The sequence below is a fragment of the Geotrypetes seraphini genome, chromosome 4 (assembly GCF_902459505.1).
Source record: "Geotrypetes seraphini chromosome 4, aGeoSer1.1, whole genome shotgun sequence".
NCBI lineage: Eukaryota > Metazoa > Chordata > Amphibia > Gymnophiona > Dermophiidae > Geotrypetes > Geotrypetes seraphini.
This window is the reverse complement of record NC_047087.1, coordinates 309,762,171-309,779,255: the sequence shown is the minus strand read 5'-3', so window position 1 is coordinate 309,779,255 and position 17,085 is coordinate 309,762,171. Positions and strand designations below refer to the sequence as shown.

The window sequence follows — 17,085 nt, the reverse complement described above, 5'->3', positions numbered from 1 at the left end:
GAACGTGTGAACTGAGGACCAAGTGGCAGCCTTGTAGATTTCCTCGATGGGCGTGGAAAGGAGGAAAGCCACAGAAGCAGCCATAGCTCTGACCCTGTGGGCCGTGACAGCACCTTCCAGTGAGAGACCGGCCCGAGCATAACAGAACGCAATGCAGGCAGCAAGCCAGTTGGAAAGCGTCCGTTTAGAGACAGGACGACCTAGACTTTTAGGGTCGAAGGACAAAAAGAGCTGAGGTGACGAGCGGTGAGCCCTGGTACGGTCAAGGTAGTATGCAAGGGCACGCTTACAGTCCAGCAAGTGCAACGCCTGTTCCCCAGGATGAGAATGGTGTTTAGGGAAAAAGACAGGCAATACAATGGACTGGTTGAGGTGGAAGTCCGAGACCACCTTGGGAAGGAATTTAGGATGGGTACGCAGAACCACCTTGTCATGGTGAAAAACAGTGAAAGGGGGGTTGGCAACCAGTGCATGCAGCTCACTAACCCTCCTGGCAGAGGTGATGGCAATGAGGAAAAGCACCTTCCACGTAAGAAATTTGAGCGAAGTTGTGGCAAGAGGCTCAAAAGGAGGTTTCATGAGGGCTGATAAAACCACATTCAGGTCCCAGACAACTGGAGGAGGCTTCAGAGGTGGTTTGACATTGAAGAGGCCTCTCATGAATCGGGAAACCAGGGGATGAGCCGTGAGAGGTTTTCCGAGGATAGGCTCATGAAATGCAGTGATGGCACTGAGGTGGACTCTGATTGAGGTAGACTTGAGGCCAGCGTCGGACAGAGAGAGCAAATAGTCCAGTACAGTTTCCACCGCCAATGAGGTGGGATCGTGGTGATGTAGTAGACACCAAGAGGAGAACCGGGTCCACTTCTGATGGTAACATTGGAGGGTGGCCGGTTTCCTGGAGGCATCCAAAATACGACGGACAGGCTGAGACAGATTCTCTGGAGAGGTCAGCCCGAGAGAAACCAAGCTGTCAGGTGGAGCGAGGACAGATTGGGATGCAGTAGAGACTGATGCTGCTGTGTAAGTAGAGTAGGAAACACAGGGAGAGGAATGGGCTCCCTGGAGCTGAGCTGAAGCAGGAGGGAGAACCAGTGTTGACGAGGCCACCGAGGGGCGATGAGAATCATGGTGGCTCCATCCCTGCGGAGTTTGAATATCGTCCGCAACATCAGAGGCAGTGGAGGAAAGGCATAGAGGAACCGATCCGTCCAGTTGAGCAGGAATGCATCCGGGGCCAGACGATGAGGAGAGAAGAGTCTGGAACAGAAATGGGGCAGCTGATGGTTGTGAGGGGCTGCAAAGAGGTCCACCTGAGGAGTGCCCCACCGAGTGAAGATGGAGCGGAGTGTGGGAGGATCCAGAGTCCACTCGTGAGGTTGAAGGATGCGGCTGAGATTGTCGGCCAGGGAGTTCTGTTCGCCCTGGATATAGACAGCCTTGAGGAAGAGACTGTGGGCCGTGGCCCAGGTCCAGATGCGGATGGCCTCCTGACAGAGGAGGGGAGATCCGGTGCCGCCTTGCTTGTTTATGTAGTACATGGCAACTTGATTGTCTGTGCACAGGAGAAGAACCTGAGGGTAGAGAAGGTGCTGGAAGGCCTTGAGAGCATAGAACATGGCCCTGAGTTCCAGGAAATTGATGTGATGTTGACGCTCCTGATGGGTCCAGAGTCCCTGGGTGCAAAGATCTCCCAGGTGAGCTCCCCATGCATAGGGGGAGGCATCTGTGGTTATGATCATGGAGTGAGGGGGTAGATGAAAGAGTAGACCCCTGGATTGGAGGAGTTCAACCACCATGGAAGAGATTGCTGAAGAGACGATGTCACAGAGATGGGATGAGAAAGAGGATCCGTGGTCTGTGGCTAGAGTCCACTGAGGTGTCCTGAGGTGGAGTCGCGCCAGAGGAAGCACATGGACCGTCGAGGCCATGTGGCCCAGGAGGACCATCGTCTGCCGAGCTGGAATGGAGTGATGAAGGAGCACCTGACGGCAGAGGTGGAGCAGGGTCCGTTGGCGGTCGGAGGGGAGAAACGCCCTCATCAGAGTGGTGTTGAGAACGGCTCCGATGAACTGAAGTCGCTGTGTGGGAAGCAGATGCGACTTGGGGTAGTTGATCTCGAACCCCAGGAGATGGAGGAAGGAGATGGTGTGCTGAGTGGCTTGTAGCACAAGTGGAGACGTAGGTGCTTTCACCAACCAATCGTCCAAGTAGGGGAACACCTGGAGGTTGTGAGACCTGAGAAAAGCCGCCACCACAATAAGGCACTTGGTGAACACCCTGGGCGATGATGCGAGGCCAAAGGGTAGCACTTTGTACTGATAGTGGCGGTGCTGTACCTGAAATCGGAGGTAGCGACGTGAAGACAGATGGATTGGAATGTGAGTGTAGGCGTCTTTGAGGTCTAGGGAACATAGCCAGTCGTGTTGAGAGAGAAGAGGGTAGAGCGTGGCAAGGGAGAGCATTCTGAACTTTTCCTTGACCAGACACTTGTTGAGGTCCTGTAGATCGAGGATGGGACGGAGGTCTCCTGTCTTCTTGGGAACCAGGAAGTAGCGGGAGTAGAATCCCTGACCCCTTTGGTCTGAGGGTACCTCTTCGATGGCGTTGAGAAGAAGGAGGGAGTTGACCTCCCTCAGGAGGAGGGAGGATTGGGAGGAGTGGAAAGCAGACTCTTTGGGAGGACTGTCTGGTGGAAGAGTCTGAAATTTGAGAGAGTAGCCGTGGCGAATGATGTTGAGGACCCAATGGTCTGATGTGATGACCTCCCAACGGCTGAGGAAGAGTTGGAGGCGTCCTCAGATAGGCTGAGGAAGAGGCAATGATGGTGGGAGACTGGCCATGCCCTGGAGAAGAGAGTCAAAAGGGTTGAGATGGTTTTGACGGAGGGAGAGGCTTGGCAGGTTGGTGAGACTGGGAGCGAGCCTGAGTTTGATGCTGGTGACGAGGTCGGCGAGGTTGCTGAGGTGGCGGGTTGAGAGGTCTGGCCGAGAACCTGCGCTGGTAGGAAGACTGCTGTCTGAAGGGGCGAGCAGGCGGAGTCTTCTTTTTAGGTTTCACCAGAGTATCCCACCTGGTCTCGTGTGCTGAGAGTTTCTGTGTTGTTGAGTCCAGGGATTCCCCGAAGAGTTCGTCACCAAGACAAGGTGCGTTAGCCAGGCGGTCTTGGTGGTTGATGTCAAGGTCAGAAACCCTCAGCCAGGCTAGACGTCGCATGGAAACCGCCATGGCAGATGCTCGAGAGGTCAGCTCAAACGAGTCATAAATGGAGCGTACCATGAATTTCCGGAGTTGGAGCAGACTGGAAATTTGTTGTTGGAAGAGGGGGACCTTACGTTCAGGAATGTATTTCTGTAAGGAGGAGAGTTGTTGCACCAGATGCTTCATGTAGAAGGAGAAGTGAAAGGTGTAATTATTAGCCCTATTGGCCAGCATCGCATTCTGGAAAAGGCGCTTGCCAAACTTATCCATAGTTTTCCCCTCTCTGCCAAGAGGGGTGGAGGCATAGACACTGGAGCCCTGAGTTTTCTTTAAGGTGGACTCCACCAGGAGAGATTCATGGGGCAATTGAGGCTTGTCAAATCCTGGGATTGGAATGACCCGGTATAAGCTATCCAGTTTGCGAGGGGCCCCGGGGACAGTGAGGGGGTTCTCCCAGTTTTTATAAAAAGTTTCCCGTAGGATGTCGTGGACGGGCAACTTAAGAAATTCCTTGGGAGGTTGTTCAAAGTCTAGGGCATCGAGAAAAGCCTGGGACTTTTTAGAGTCAGACTCTAAGGGAATGGAAAGAGCCGTCGACATCTCCCTGAGGAATTTGGTGAAAGAGGACTGTTCGGGTTTTGAACCGGTATCAGCCACCGAGGGTTCCTCGTCTGTTGACGAAGCGACTTCCTCGGTACCGTGCGGGGATTCTTCCCATAAGTCCGGGTCCCTGATGTCGGGGTGCGCACGGCGGGATATCGGTGTAGAGGGCTTGGCATGGCGGGTCTTGGAGTGAGACTTGCCGGAGCGTACCGAGGCGGTACCGGGAGAGGAAGACCGGTGCCGTTCCTGGTACCGGGAAGGGTCGGTATCAGAGCGGGCCTGCACCGTAGGTTGGGAACGGTGTGGTTCAGCCGAGAGCACCGGCATGGAAGTGTTAAGCGGTACCGAGGGGGTCGACACCAATGGAATCGTGCGAGGCTTGGACCGGTCCGGTACCGGAAGGTGTGGGGCTAACATCGCCGGCAACAGTTGCTGGAGTTGCTGCTGTAGCTGTTCTTGTAATTGGGCTTGGAGTATGGCCGCGATGCGGTTGTCCAGGGGAGGCACCGGTACCGCTTTTTTCTTCTTCGGTACCATAGGTGCCGCTCTACGCTCCGGCGATGAGGAGGCCGATGACGAGGCACTCACCGATATCGGAGTGGAGCGTTTGCGGGGTCGGTGCGGTGCCGGGAGGACCGGCGTCGCAGCCGTGGCAGGAGGGCGCTCAAGGGAAGTGGAAGGCTTCTTAGCCGGCTTACCTGGGGCCAGCGACCCCGAAGAAGGATCCGGCGTCGTCGAAGTAGTCGGTGCCGACTTTTGAGGTGCCGTCAACGTCGTGGTAGATTCAATGGCAGATCCGGTACCGAAAAGAATATTTTGCTGGATCTGCCTATTTTTCAAAGTGCGCTTTTTAAGGGTAGCACAGCGGGTGCAGGTGTCAGCCCAATGCTCCGGAACCAAGCACTGCAGGCACCAAATGTGCGGGTCGGTGAGAGAGATCGGGCGTGCACACCGCTGGCACTTCTTAAAGCCCGGTTGAGGGGGCATGAAGGGAAACACGGCCTCCGCAAAATTGAAGCCGGAGGCCTGTATGGTGGCAACAGGCCCCGCCGGGGCCGGTCTGAAAAAATAAAGAAAACTCGACGATTTTTTTTTTTTTTGAAAATAAAAGTAAAGTAATCTCAAGGGAAAAAAATAGAAGAAAAACGAAAAATTACGCGAGCGGGAAGGCAGAAACTGATTTTTTCAACGGCCGTTGAAAACACATGCGTCTTCTTCGCTCCGCGGAAACGAAGAAACTGGGGACCACGCACTCCTCCGTCGGGCGGGAAGGCACTCGTGCATGCGCGGTGCGGCCAACTAGAACTTTCTAGTTAAAAGTGTCCGTACCGGGGCTCCATCGGTGACGTCACCCATGCGTTAAGAATATGCTGCCTGCTTGTCCTGGGATAATTACAGCAACCAAAGAGCTGGAGTAAGTGCAGGTGCCTAAGTGCAGCAGGACAATGTATAACCAACAGTATTCTTTAAGTTACAAGTGTAACTGGGAGCTCCCGTGCTCTACTCATCTGTGTGCTCCTCTTGTGTTTATATGCTATGTAAGCTTGGCACACTATTACAGAATGATGCTTTGGTGCTCTATGTAGACTTATGCATCTAAGTTCTAGTATTCTAGATGTTTAACTCCCAGGAAAGCTCTCCCAAGATTTCCCACTGCTTAGCTGTCAGTCTGGATCCAAAGCTATTTGAAAATGAAGCTGAAGAAACGTTGACAACGTAGAGAATGGCAAACCCTGTTTGCTATAATGTGAAGACCATTCAAGTTTACTACATAACATAATATAACTTTATTCTTCTATACCGCCATAACCAAATGATTTCTAGGCGGTTTACACAGAAGAAGGCTGGACAATCAGCGAAATACAAATAGTTAAAAATACAACAGTTACTTAGATATACTCAAAGTAGAGTTTTGCTAACAATAGTACCCACGTTTAAAAAATAAGCGCTGACTTAATTTCTTTACGAAATGCACCATAAGTCAACATAGTTTCACCAAAGTATTTACCCAACCAAAATTGCTGTTTACTTGCTTGGAATGCAAGAGTCTTATCCAAAAAAGTCTCGTTATCTGCAACCAGTAATTTTTGGATAAGCAAATAAATGTGAATTCCTAGTTTACAACTTTACAACACGAAATGAGATAAAAGATAAGTTGGGGCCAAATCAACTTAAAACAGATACAAGAAAATTTGAATAGTACTCAGGCCTCCACCGGCAGCCATGCAACAAACGATAGTAAGGACTGATATGGTCATGTTTCTTCAATCCAAATATTAGTCGAACAGCCGTATTCTGTACTATTCTCAATTTTCTCAATACTTTCTTTGGAGCTCCCAAGTAGACAATGTTGCAGTATAGATAAAACCAAAGCCTGTCCCAATAGTCTAAAGGATCGAAGTAATTTTTTTATGGTCTTTAATTTTCATAGTGCAAAAAGCATTTTTTTAAAATCACTGAATCTGTATGTTCTGTTATGGTTAAATGGGAATCTAGTGTGACTCCCAGTATTTTTATAGAGTTTAAAATCGGGTAGTCATAGCCATTCAAGTGAAGTAATGGTTTAGTTATTTTATCATTTGGGCTGGCCAAAAAAGTTTAGTCTTTTCTGTATTAAGTTTCAATTTAAAATTAGTTGTCCACCGCTCTATCACAGTCATGATATGAGATATTTGTTGTAAAATGTCAGTAGTAAAATTATTTAAAGGAATTAAAATGGAAATGTCATCTGCATGCATATATATAAAAGTTTAAATTCAAACTTTGCAAAAGATGTCCTAAGGACAAAATATAAATATTGAACAACGTGGGTGACAGCAGGGAGCCCTGAGGTACTCCAGATGGATTACTCCAAGAATGAGAATAATTACCGTCACAAACCACTCGATATGATCTTTTTGTCAAGAAACCTTGAAACCAGTTCCTAACTCTTCCAGAAATCCCTTGACAAACCTTGTCTCGCTGCTATATGGGAATGCAACCATGTAGATCTGTCTAGGCAGGGCCAGATTAAAAAATTATTTTGCCCCTAAGTACTGGATGAAGGAAGCATCAACATAGAAGATCACACAGTACAGGTGGAAGCCTCTCCCCCCATAAGTGCCTCTGCCAAAAATCTTCTCTTCACCTTAGGTCCTTGCTCCTGGGGTTTCCAGATATGACATTATGCTGGGCCCAGTGAACCTTGGTCTGAAGCATGGCTATGTAATGCTTCAGTCTCAAGACAGACATCAGGTAGTGCCTAATATAACAGAAAGGGTGTCTGTGAGCCCAGAGACAGCCTTATACTCACTCTTCTCCGTTAATGAGCAAACCTCTGTTGGAGCTAGGCTGCTGCAAGCTCTGTCACTGCACACCATCAAAGACATCACACTGACTGCTGCTGATCTTGCTGCAGATGTGTTGCTTCTAGCTGTTTATGTTGCTTGCTGGCGGCAGGTCCAGATGGCAGCATGGTTCCTTCAAAATTTGGCATCATAACAGTTGTCTATGCCAAAAACTGGACCTGTTATCTAGGATATGATGCATATCTGCTACAAATGAAGCGTCAAATTGCTGTAAAAGTGTGTTTGATGTCAGAACTACCATACAGTACATAGGGGTGCACAACAAGAGCTCTGCTCAGTGCACTTACAGGGGATGTGACATGAAATCCAAGGGTTAGAAACGCTGTGAAATAAGTATCTGAGATTAGAAGGGAGCACTCCTAACAGTTTGCATTTCATAAAAATGCACAGACATATTCAACCTGAAGCAGCAGGTTTCGTGGGTGGAGGGAGAGTGGGTGTTCTCAACTAAAATTTATTTTATACATTTTTGTAAAAAAATCAGGCAGGACATGCTGTATAAGAAAGTCTGCAGTTGCAAAGGGCTGCTTTTTGCATGAGCTTAAGGAAAAAAAGAATTTGGAACAGAAGTTATGAATGTCTTTATACACATGGTGTTGGCTTTGTTTCCTGCTGCTGTGCAGATATTGATATTCTCAGTTGGGGAGAGGGCAAAAGGCAGAGACCCAATGGGGTGGGGAAGAGGGCAAGAGAGGGAAATTTCAAAAGGCAGAATATAGGGTAGAGTAGGAAGCAATCTGACAGGGAGATCATACCCCACAGCACTGGCATGTGTTAGATACATATAAACCTGTTTCACCTTTATTCTATGGCAAGTGATTTCTCCAGCCCCAATTTTTTTTAAGGAGGCAGCAGTAAATGGGTAGGTAAGTGAGTGGATAAGAGGGAGGGATAGGCAGAGTCTCCCATACATGCTGCTTTGAGGGATTTGGCATACTTGAGATCTTTTTTATTTTGGGACAGGGGAAATAGAGATATAGTATCCTGAATCAGTCCATACAGTCTGCCCATCAATCACACTCATAAATTCATGATTAAACCAACAATAAATGTGGTGTAAAATATGTATATTTGATCCTGATCTCTGTCATTTTTGGGACATGGATCATAGAAGTCTGCCCAGAACTGTCCTTACATCAAAACTGGATGGTAAGAGCAGCGGCAGCAAAAAAGTAGCGAGTGGCAGACCCTCCCCCTTCACCTTTGCCAGAGCTTCCTTCTGCATCTCTCGGTGGGGGTTTGTGTGCAGAGGCAGTTCTTAATATGGCTCTAAGCCAGCACTCCTTAAATATCTTCGGCCTGACTTCATTTCCAGTGAAGTGCATTGGAAGTGATATCAGTCAGATGAAGAATGCCACCAACAGGAAAGGAAGGTAGGCCCAACTGCGCTAATCCCGTTAAATTTTTATTTTATGTCCTTAAACAATTACCAAGTTAATCATGTTATTAATGCATTGATTGTACAGTCCTAGTAATCCAGCATGGTACTCAAAGATTGAAGGGTGGTCAATGTAACGCCAATTTTTAAAAGGGGTTCCAGAGGTGATCTAGGAAATTATAGACCAGCGAGACTGATGTCAGTGTGGGGCAAAATGGCAGACACTATTATAAAGAACAAAATGATAGAGCATATACATAAGCATGGATTAATGAGACAAAGCAAACATGGATTTAATAAAGGGAAATCTTGTTCTCTCAGGGTTTCTGCAGCTGGTATTGTCCTTGTTGCAGGTTTCTGGGTCTCGCTGCATCTTGTCAAATCTCCGGGCCCAGAAGGAATCCACCCAAGAATACTGAAAGAGCTCAGGGACGAAATAGCAGAGTTAATACAACAGATTTGCAGCCTATCCTTGAAGACAGGGGTAGTCCCGGAGGATAGCGAACGTTACACCTATCTTCAAAAAAGGATCCAGAGGCGACCCGGGAACTACAGACCAGTGAACTTAACCTCAGTTCCGAGAAAGATGGACGAATCATTAATCAAGGATAGTATCAATGAACACATAGAAAAAAAATAATCTGATGAGAACCAGCCATCACGGTTTCTTTAAAGGAAGATCATGCCAAATGAACCTACTGCACTTCTTTGAGGGGATAAACAAACAATTGGACAAAGGTGACCCCACAGACATCTTATATCTGGACTTCCAAAACGCCTTCGACAAGGTACCCCACAAGCGCCTACTAAGGAAACTGTGGAATCACAGGGTGGAAGGGGACGTGCACAGATGGATCAGAAATTGGCTGGCGGACAGGAAACAGAGGGTAGGAGTAAAAGGACACTACTCTGACTGGAAAGGGGTCATGAGTGGCGTCCCGCAGGGGTCGGTGCTGGGACCGCTGCTGTTCAATATATTTATCAATGACCTGGAATTGGGGACGGAGTGCGAAGTTATAAAATTCGCGGATGACACAAAACTCTCCAGTAGGGTTAGAACTGTTGAGGAATGTAAGGAATTACAAAGGGACCTGAACAAACTGAGTGAATGGGCAAATAAATGACAGTTGAGCTTCAATGTAGAGAAATGTAAAGTCTTGCACAAAGGGAAAGGAAACCCGATGTACAACTACACGATGGAGGGATGGTATTGGGGGAAGGCAGCCTAGAAAAGGATTTGGGGGTTTTGGTGGATAGAACAAAAACAAGAGGGCACTCAAAAAAATTGAAAGAAGACAGATTCAGAACAAATGCTAGGAAGTTCTTCTTCACTCAGAGGGTGGTGGACACCTGGAATGCGCTTCCAGAGGAGGTGGTGGAGCAGAGTACGATTTTGGGATTCAAAAAGGGATTGGACGTGTTCCTGAAGGCAAAGGGAATTGAAGGGTATAACTAGAGGGATACTATACAAGGCAAAATGTTAAATAACAGATCACTTACAGGTCATTGACCTGGGGGGCTGCCGCAGGAGTGGACTGCCGGGCACGATGGACCCACGGTCTGACTTGGCAAAGGCGATGCTTATGTTTTTATGTTAAGGAAAGGGAAATCTTGCCTTGCCAAGCTACTACATTTCTTTAAAGGGGGTGAATAAATATGTGGATGAAGATGAGTCAAACGATGCTGTATCAGGATTCAAAAGGCATTTGATAAAGTAGAAACAGAAACATGATGACAGATAAAGGCCTATTAGCCCAGTGGTTCCCAACCCTGTCCTGGAGGACCACCAGGCCAGTTGGGTTTTCAGCATAACCCTAATGAATATGCATGGAGCAGATTTGCATACCTGGCACTTCCATTATATGCAGATCTCTCTCATGCATATTCATTAGGGCTATCCTGAAAACCCAACTGGCCTGGTGGTTCTCCAGGACAGGGTTGGGAACCACTGAAATAGCCCATCCAGTCTACCCATCTGCAGCATCTACTATTTCCTCCTCTTCCTAAGAGATCCCATATGCATGTCCTATGTTTTCAAGATTGAGGTGCCAAATAGCACCAAAAGGTTCCACAAATATTGCCGGACCTTGTACCTAATTATTTCATTGATTACTTCCTTTTCATCGATAGAAAAATAACCCTACACAAGCTTACAACATTTGCATTTCCTTCAGTTAAAGGTTGTGTCTATAAGCACTTTTTCCAAAGAATTTTAGCCCACAAAGGAATTTTGGTAAACTAATATAGAATTCTAGTTCTTATCAGGCTTTTAGAAAGGCATTGAAGACTTATTTGTTTGATAAATTTTATATACGAGTTTATAATCTGTTATTCTTTTATAACTTTCTTATATTATATACCTTTCAGTTCAAAGAGGTTTAAAAGTGTATTTTTATGTTATATTATGTTACAAAGGAAAAGCAGCAGCAAAACAACAAAAGATTGTGGAACAGAAGATCAGATGTACCAGTTTGTAGTTTAGTAAGTGTACAAAACATTTAAAAACAATCCACAAAGTATGCATAAAGTCACAAGTGAACCACAGGATAATAACTAAATAATGTATAAAATACAATGACCCAACATGAGCCGTGTTTCGGCAAAATAAAAATGCCTTTCTCTGGGGTCTTATTAGGTCCTTGGCAATCTTAAATTTACAAGGACACCAGCCTACATTGGAGGTGTGTGTGCTATGCTGTTTGTAGCCTCTTAACTATTTGATTTTTTTAATGCTTTTTATATTTGTCCTTTAATTGGCATATGGTGAAATGGCTGCTTTACATAACTTGATGTATAATGAAAGCAACAGTGCCAACTAACAGGCATTTGGCGATGCAAATCTCCTATAAGAGCCGTAGAAAACACATGTTGCTTCTGAGCAACAATGCCAAATAAAGGGTTAAGATAGTCAAGGACAAATAAGATCCCTAAGGAAGGCATTTTTATTTTGCTGAAACAAGGTCTGTGTTGGTCATTTGTATTTTATATATTTGATTTTTATCCTGTGGGTCACTTGTGACTGTATACATACATTGTGGATTATAATATATTTTTGGACGCTTATTAAACTACAAACTGGTACATCAGATCTTTTGTTCCAATCTTTTTTTGCTTTGCTGCTTCTTGAATTCATACAGTCTGTCTCCACCATTTCTACTGAGAGTCTCTATTCCATGCATCTACCACCCTTTTAAATTACTCTTGAGTCTTTCACCTCTTAATTTCATCCCATGCCCTCTCACTCTGGAGTTTCCCTTCAAATGAAAGACTAGCCTCATGCATATTTATGCCAGGAATACCTCATGAAAGACTCCTGATGAAATTAGAAAGTCATGGGATAGGAGGTAATGTCCTGTTATGGATTAAAAACTGATTAAAATATAGAAAACAGAGTAGGGTTAAATAGTTAATATTCTCAATGAAGGGTAAATAATGGGGTTTCCCAAGCGTCCATGCTTGGAAACAACAACTTTTTAACATTTATAAATGATCTGGAGGCAGGAATAATGAATAAGGTGATAAAATTTGCAAATGACACAAAGTTATTCAACGTTGTTAAACCACAAGAGGATTGTGAAAAATTGCAAGATCTTGAGACATTGGGCATCAAAATGGCAGATGCACGTGTGAACGAGGAATCCAAACTAGAGCTATGTGATGCAGGGTTCCATGTTAGGAGTTACTGCCCAGGAAAAGGATCTAGGTATCACTGTTGAGGATACGATGAAACCCTCTGCTGAGTGTGTGGTGGCAGCTAAAAAAGCAAATATAGAATGTTAGGAATTATCAGCAAAGGAAAACAAAGATGAAAATGTTATAATGCACCTCAAATACTAAGTCAATTCTGGTTGCCACATCTAAAAAAAGTTATAGCAGAATTAAAAAAGGTACAGAGAAGGGTGACGAAAATGATAAAAGGATGGGACTTCCCCCCCTATGAGGGAAGATTAAAGTGGCTAAGGCTTTTCAGCCTGGAGAAAGACGGCTCAGGAGAGATATGATAAAGGTTTATAAAATACTGAGTGGAGTGGAACAGGTAGATAGATGTGAGTCGCCTGTTTACTCTTTCCAAAGTACTAGAACTAGGGGGCAGGTAATGAAGCTACTAATAGATTTAAAACAAACCGGAGAAAATATGTCTCCATTCAATGTGTAATTGAATGCTGGAATTTGTTGCCAGAGAATGTGGTGAAAGCATTTAGCTTGATAGGATTTAAAACAGGTTTGAGTAACTTCCTTAAAAGAGAAGCCCATAAGTCAATATTAAGATGGATGTGAGGAAATCCACTACTTATTCCTACCATAAGCAGCAGAAAATATGTTTGGGATCTTGCCAGGTACTTGTGACCTGGGTTGGCCGCTGTTGGAAACAGGATACTGGACTTGATGGACCTACGATCTTCCCAGTATGTTCTTATACCAGCTTAATATTTGTCCTACATCTTTCTCTCTGTATGTATGTGTTTGATTACATATGTATATAGCCTTCTGTGAAAGGCAGTATAGAAATGTGAGAAATACTTACATAAATGTGTTAATACATGCACATGCCACATATACACAAAGAGTCACTTGGCATAGAACATTTGGGTAGGATGTGAATTGTACTCACAATTCCAGCAAGTTTTCACAAAAGGCTCTGTGCCAAACAAGCAAGCCTTTTGAATAATATACGTAAGGATGTTCAGGAGTGCAAGTGTGCTTGCCAGCATGTACAGTGGAAGCAGTCATCTTGCCAATGTACACATGTACAAAGAGGCATCATCCTGGCAGCCTCCAAGTACAAGTGCTGGCATTACTATAGGAAAACAGCAATTCTGCAATTTCTGTTTGTAAGTGCCAGCATTTGCACATGTAGTGGGGCTATCTTACTAACCCACTACAAGTGTTACCAACTAACTAGTAAAACAGCACTCCTTTTTGCCATAAAAAAATCTTAAAACAAACTCCTTTAATCCTTGAGCACTCTAAAAAAAAAACCCAACAACCAACAACCCTCCCCCCCCCCAACAACATATGTTCATGGTTCTGAGCTGGTGCATAACCAGATGATAAAATTTGCTTGAATTAACCAGAATTTCCATTGGAAGATAGGGAAATACAACACGTACATTTCTGGCCTACTTAAACCACATCCCCCTTGAAATCTTGACATCCCAAACTAGCTTTCTGAAGTCATCATTTACACATGTATGCAATGCACCTGTGTAAGTGCAGCTATTTTTCCACATGTAGATTCTTCTAAAATGACCTCCAAAAGATTACTGAGATGTATATACATACCCTGGTAGAAATTCTTACATTATACAGTTTCTTCATTGATAAAAATACAATACAGTATGCTTTTATACTGTAAAAATTCTCATAAAAATTCAAAACAGCTCATTAAATATCCTTTTTGTTTTTATGGCTTCATGCCAAGGATGAATCACTATTTGCTCCTAGCTGTCTTATGGGCTGGTCTGGCACTCACTCTCACTTCACTCCACTGTTGACAAGTGTCTCTTAACTGCATGTCATCTGTCTTCCTTGATTTTATCAGTGGTGAGCATTTTTCCCCTACTCTGAGTAGCATTAGGTATGTCATTTTCTTAAGCTTCCCTTAAACCTGCAACATTTCATCCATTTCTTCCTCTTTTCTTTTTTCTTTCAAGCCACCGTGCAGACACGCTATGGTTTATACATGACACTGCTTGCTTTGAAGGCAGTGCGTTTCAGAATCAGGCCTCCTCAGGTGGTGTGCCTTCTACCAATTTAGCAGGCTTAGGGCCCAAAGCTCCAACATTTCAATCTAAAGGGGGTCAGAGGGTGGCACAAGCGAGTGTCAGCAAGTGTTCCTTAATTGCCAATCTAGGCTTCTCCAAAGTGTTTAAAGTATAATGACCCATCACTTAATTCTGAGCAGTCTTGGCCTTGCTGATGAATAGAATGAATATCAAAGGGTCTTCAGGAACAGGGCAAAGAGCATACTGTCACACATATAACAAGACCTGTACTTTTGTCACCCCATTACCACAATAATGTGTTAAATTTGCTGTCTATGCTTTTTAGATAGATATGTTTCATAAGACCTATCTCAGGGATATAGCCAAAAAGACTAGCTTTATAGAACAATTCATCAGCCTGACCTTGCTTTGTCCACCCCCATCTCCCTCAAAAAAACAACCACCACCACCCTTCTTTACAAATACTGTGCATATAATACACTAATACTGTTATGCATAAAAAAGACCAAAAACAGATTTTCAACTTTGTTATAGTGGAAGCTTTTATTATATTTTTCAATTATTTTGGATTTTCCAAAAATTGGCACTAGCCCTTTAAATATACAAGTACATACAAGTCATTAACTCATTCTTGGAGTGGACCATTTCTGCTCTGAATTTCCACTATATGTATCAGATAATTAGAGTTTGCCCTATCTACCTACTAATTATTTCATTTCTCTAGTGCTACTACACCTACTAATTTCTCCATAAGTCTATGTTCAAAACTTCCTGGTTTTGCTGTAGTGAATGGGATCTCTTTCCTTATAGTGCACGCTAATTTAATTATATGGCTTCATAAAGAATGAATTAGACATTTCAGCTCATAAAGTCTAAACCTCAAAACACTTAATTACAGTATATATACACACATTAAAAATATCTAATGGAGAATAAAACAGTCATTATGAGCAATTAGCAATTACTTAATCAGAGTGCTGCCAACTAGTTCGTAAATAATATTAATATTCAGTTGGAGATTAGCTATAATTAATTAGGAATGGGGGAGAGAAAAAATAATCCTCTTAACTTCCAACATCTTATAACAAACTGATATTCTACGTTCACAATGATACTTTCGTTCCCATGTGAAGAAAAATGAGGGACAGCAACTCATTATTGAGATATACTAGCATCATGAAAAAATTCTCAGCTGAGTTATATTTTTGCTAATATCTAATAAAAGTTTAATATGAAAACAAAGGATTGGGAACGCATCTTGGACATACGCTAACTTTCCAATTTTCTACAGTCCCACATTAGAAAACATTAATTTTTGACCCATGGTACTATTCCACCCACATCCCTTTCATCAGTTTCTGTACATTCCTAATGCCCTCACTCAAGTTACTCAGAACAAAACTCTTAAAGAGTGGTAACACAAGCTCACCTTGACATGGAAGCATTGACAGTAAGAGCTGTAGGGTAAGGATGTCTGAATCCTCCTGTTGTGATTGGGTAAACTGGTTGACCTTGCCTGCAAAGAAGAGAAAGACAGGCCAAAAAAGGCTTAAAAATATCAATTCTCTTGCACAATAGGCTCTATTTTCATTTAATCAAGGCCAGAAAAATTCTTGTGAATTGTATAACAAGGATCAAAGTCAAGTAAAACAGAACAATCTGAATGCTATAAATCTGATATGAATGGCTAATTAAATTTTATAACCTCTGCTTATGTCAATAGAGACCCTCTCCCAGAGCTGAAACTAGGTGTTTTGTTGTGATAATTAAAGGCGAAGTCTCACCTACTTTAATGGAGCCATCACACTAATTGAGGGCTACACATCCAAAGGAAAACAATAATGAATGTAAATTTATACCAAAATAAAGTACAGTGAATCAAAGGACTTCAGTTGTGCTTTGGGCCTCTTTTGGTATTTAGATCTCAGCGAGAAAACATTAAATTAACAGAGCTTAATTTGTAGCCTTTTGTCAGATTAACAAGCGATGACACAAGTTACCAGGGGAGAATCCTCCAAGAAGTATTGTGGGAAACCAACAAGCAATCAAAACTTATTACAATAATTAAGAAATACAGCAGAATGTGAAAATAGCAATCTAATGAAAGGGACATAGCTCCAGTCAGGGTGTGGGCATCCACACTGGCCAGTACATACCACCTGGCCTTCAACAAAACATGGGGAACTCTTCTTCAATGTGAACCCACAGTACAACTGAAGAACAAAATGAGGTTAAATATAATGGATTTAGATTTTAGATTTATTACTCGCCTGTATTGTACTTTGAGGATAATGTCAGGAGAATAATATTCTCAATTGCTTCGTAACTGATCTATTGATAAACTAAGATGTAAAACCTGCTACATACAAATGCTTTATCCAAACTCAATGGAAATAGTTCATATGAAATTGTAAAAATAAACGTAGAGAGATAAATGGAACTGCTTACTGTGGTACTAACCATCCTAGCGGATGGGGTATTTGTCCTACAGTGCCTGGCGATAGCGGATAATAGGGAGATATATCCGGAGGATGTGGCGGCCTTGGAATTCCTGAGGAAACCATACAAAAATGAAATAATTTTAAAATTATGAACACACCTGCACAAAATTAAGGCATCTTTTCAAGCTTCACCCTTTCTTGAACAGAATGAAACACTACTACCGAGACATGCTAATTTCAATCTTTTGGAGGGAAAAACCTAAAACATAGGTACGCATTGATTATTCATGACAAAAGGGTCAAATTAAAAGGCTTGCTGTAAACAGAGAACAGTTCTAAAAAAACACTCCGGTGAATGGAGATAAGCCAAAATAAACTAAGAATTTCAC

General features: G+C 43.6%; 1 protein-coding gene across 20 annotated transcripts in view; it reads right to left on the bottom strand.

The window, feature by feature from the left end:
• TCF7L2 (transcription factor 7 like 2) overlaps window positions 1-17,085 on the bottom strand; it is a 629,988-nt gene that overhangs the window by 194,203 nt on the left and 418,700 nt on the right. For 18 of the 20 annotated variants that reach the window (XM_033940360.1, XM_033940354.1, XM_033940355.1 and 15 more), the window contains exons 7-8: window positions 16,704-16,806; window positions 15,685-15,771 (exon numbers count right to left, since the gene is read on the bottom strand). In XM_033940360.1, coding sequence (XP_033796251.1) covers window positions 15,685-15,771; window positions 16,704-16,806 — 190 coding nt within the window. The remainder of the gene's footprint in view (window positions 1-15,684; window positions 15,772-16,703; window positions 16,807-17,085) is intronic. The other 2 variants (XM_033940361.1, XM_033940348.1) reach the window with 1 other exon arrangement.